This window comes from Setaria viridis, chromosome 9, assembly GCF_005286985.2.
Source record: "Setaria viridis chromosome 9, Setaria_viridis_v4.0, whole genome shotgun sequence".
Lineage (NCBI taxonomy): Eukaryota > Viridiplantae > Streptophyta > Magnoliopsida > Poales > Poaceae > Setaria > Setaria viridis.
Window position 1 is genome coordinate 25,139,598 of NC_048271.2, and position 1,265 is coordinate 25,140,862.

At 48.6% G+C, this 1,265-nt stretch overlaps 1 protein-coding gene across 1 annotated transcript; it reads right to left on the reverse strand.

Moving 5' to 3' along the window:
* Positions 1–239: 239 nt before the first annotated feature.
* On the reverse strand, positions 240–1,044 carry LOC117839696 (palmitoyl-acyl carrier protein thioesterase, chloroplastic). Its single transcript, XM_072290476.1, has 3 exons — positions 823–1,044; positions 613–722; positions 240–379 (listed from the first exon to the last, which is right to left on the reverse strand). The coding sequence occupies exons 1-3, from the start codon at positions 1,042–1,044 to the stop codon at positions 358–360; spliced, it is 354 nt and encodes a 117-aa protein (XP_072146577.1). The 3' UTR covers positions 240–357.
* Positions 1,045–1,265: the final 221 nt, after the last annotated feature.

Sequence of the window (1,265 nt, forward strand, 5' to 3'; positions counted from 1 at the left end):
CATGTGGGTGTGGGTGTGTGTGTGTGTGTGTTTCCATGCCAAGTATCTTGAGGGCCGGCGAGGGGGCAGAAATTCATCTTCCTCTCGCATTCCTTGCATAGGCAAAGATACTGTCACTGCAACAAGAGTATGCATGCCTCACTTGACTTACAGAACCTGCAGGGCGTCAAATCTTTGGGTTACCTGTTACCCTTCAGCATCAGATGCAAATTGGCAAGACCGTTGTTGCAACAGGACGTTGTGTGTCTACCTTGCTATCACCACAACCTTCCTTAAAATTCTTGCTCCGATGAGTACATACATCCTTCACTCCAAGTTGTACTTGGCCCTTTGCTGCCAAGCACGAACCTCCTCTGCTTAATCAGAGCAAAATGTCAACCTGTTAAAGAAAAAGTCACAAATGTTCATTAGGCTGATGTATAATCTCCTCTGCTTAATCTCCTCGCAGAAGTATAATAAGTAAGGAAATATCAACAAGTTCAGTAAGGGTGTATCATCGGAAATCAGTAAGAGTAGCCACATGATGTACAAAAGCTAGGGGGTACATCTTAATTCAAGCTCAAATGACAATTAGAAAACTGAAATAACAACATGCAATTCTGCAAATCATACCAGCATGGATAACGCTCAACAATGGCCTGCATTTGGCTAACCACCCATAACAAGTTTCGTTTACTCATCTCTGGTGTGGAGCCGAATCCATCATCTAGCAGCCCAGCAGTCTTCACATGATTAGGTGCAGTTTCCTGCATCAAATCCAGACTGTTTCATTGACCGATACTAATTCACAACAATCACGCCTGAAAAGTAACAAATTCTCACCTGCAAATGGTTCATCAGTGTCTCTATAGACGTTGTCCTATCTGCCACAATCTCATAGGACCTAATGGAGAAGTTCTGCCTGAACATGAGCCCATCATGTAACATGAGCCCATCATGTATGATCCGGCCGAAGCCAAACGCCAAAGCCAACATGAGCCCAATGGTGTTGCCGGCGGCGGACTGGCTTGGTCGGAGGCGGCTGTCCTCTTTGCTGGTTCCCATTTGCTTAGGGACCTCTGCTGGCCATCGTCCTGAGCAGTGAGGAGGGGAAGTACGGGCCGCCACACAGGGGACGTCGTCCAGGTGGAGATGTCGAGGTGCTGCCGCCATGATCCATGGGGAGCGCCCCTAATTTGTTGCCGGAGATGGATGGGGCCGTCGCCAATTTTTGCTGTAGATGGCCGTCGCCGCTAAAGCTGCCCAGGCGGCTGGCCGCCCTCCGC

What these genes read in the sequence shown, in the direction of transcription:
- LOC117839696 (XM_072290476.1), bottom strand. Translation starts at nt 1,044, where the DNA reads ATGGGAACCAGCAAAGAGGACAGCCGCCTCCGACCAAGCCAGTCCGCC. An exon ending in CACTGATGAACCATTTGCAG is followed by an intron (nt 723 to 822) that starts GTGAGAATTTGT and finishes AATCATGTGAAG; the next exon opens with ACTGCTGGGCTGCTAGATGA. An exon ending in GTTGAGCGTTATCCATGCTG is followed by an intron (nt 380 to 612) that starts GTATGATTTGCA and finishes TTTCTTTAACAG; the next exon opens with GTTGACATTTTGCTCTGATT.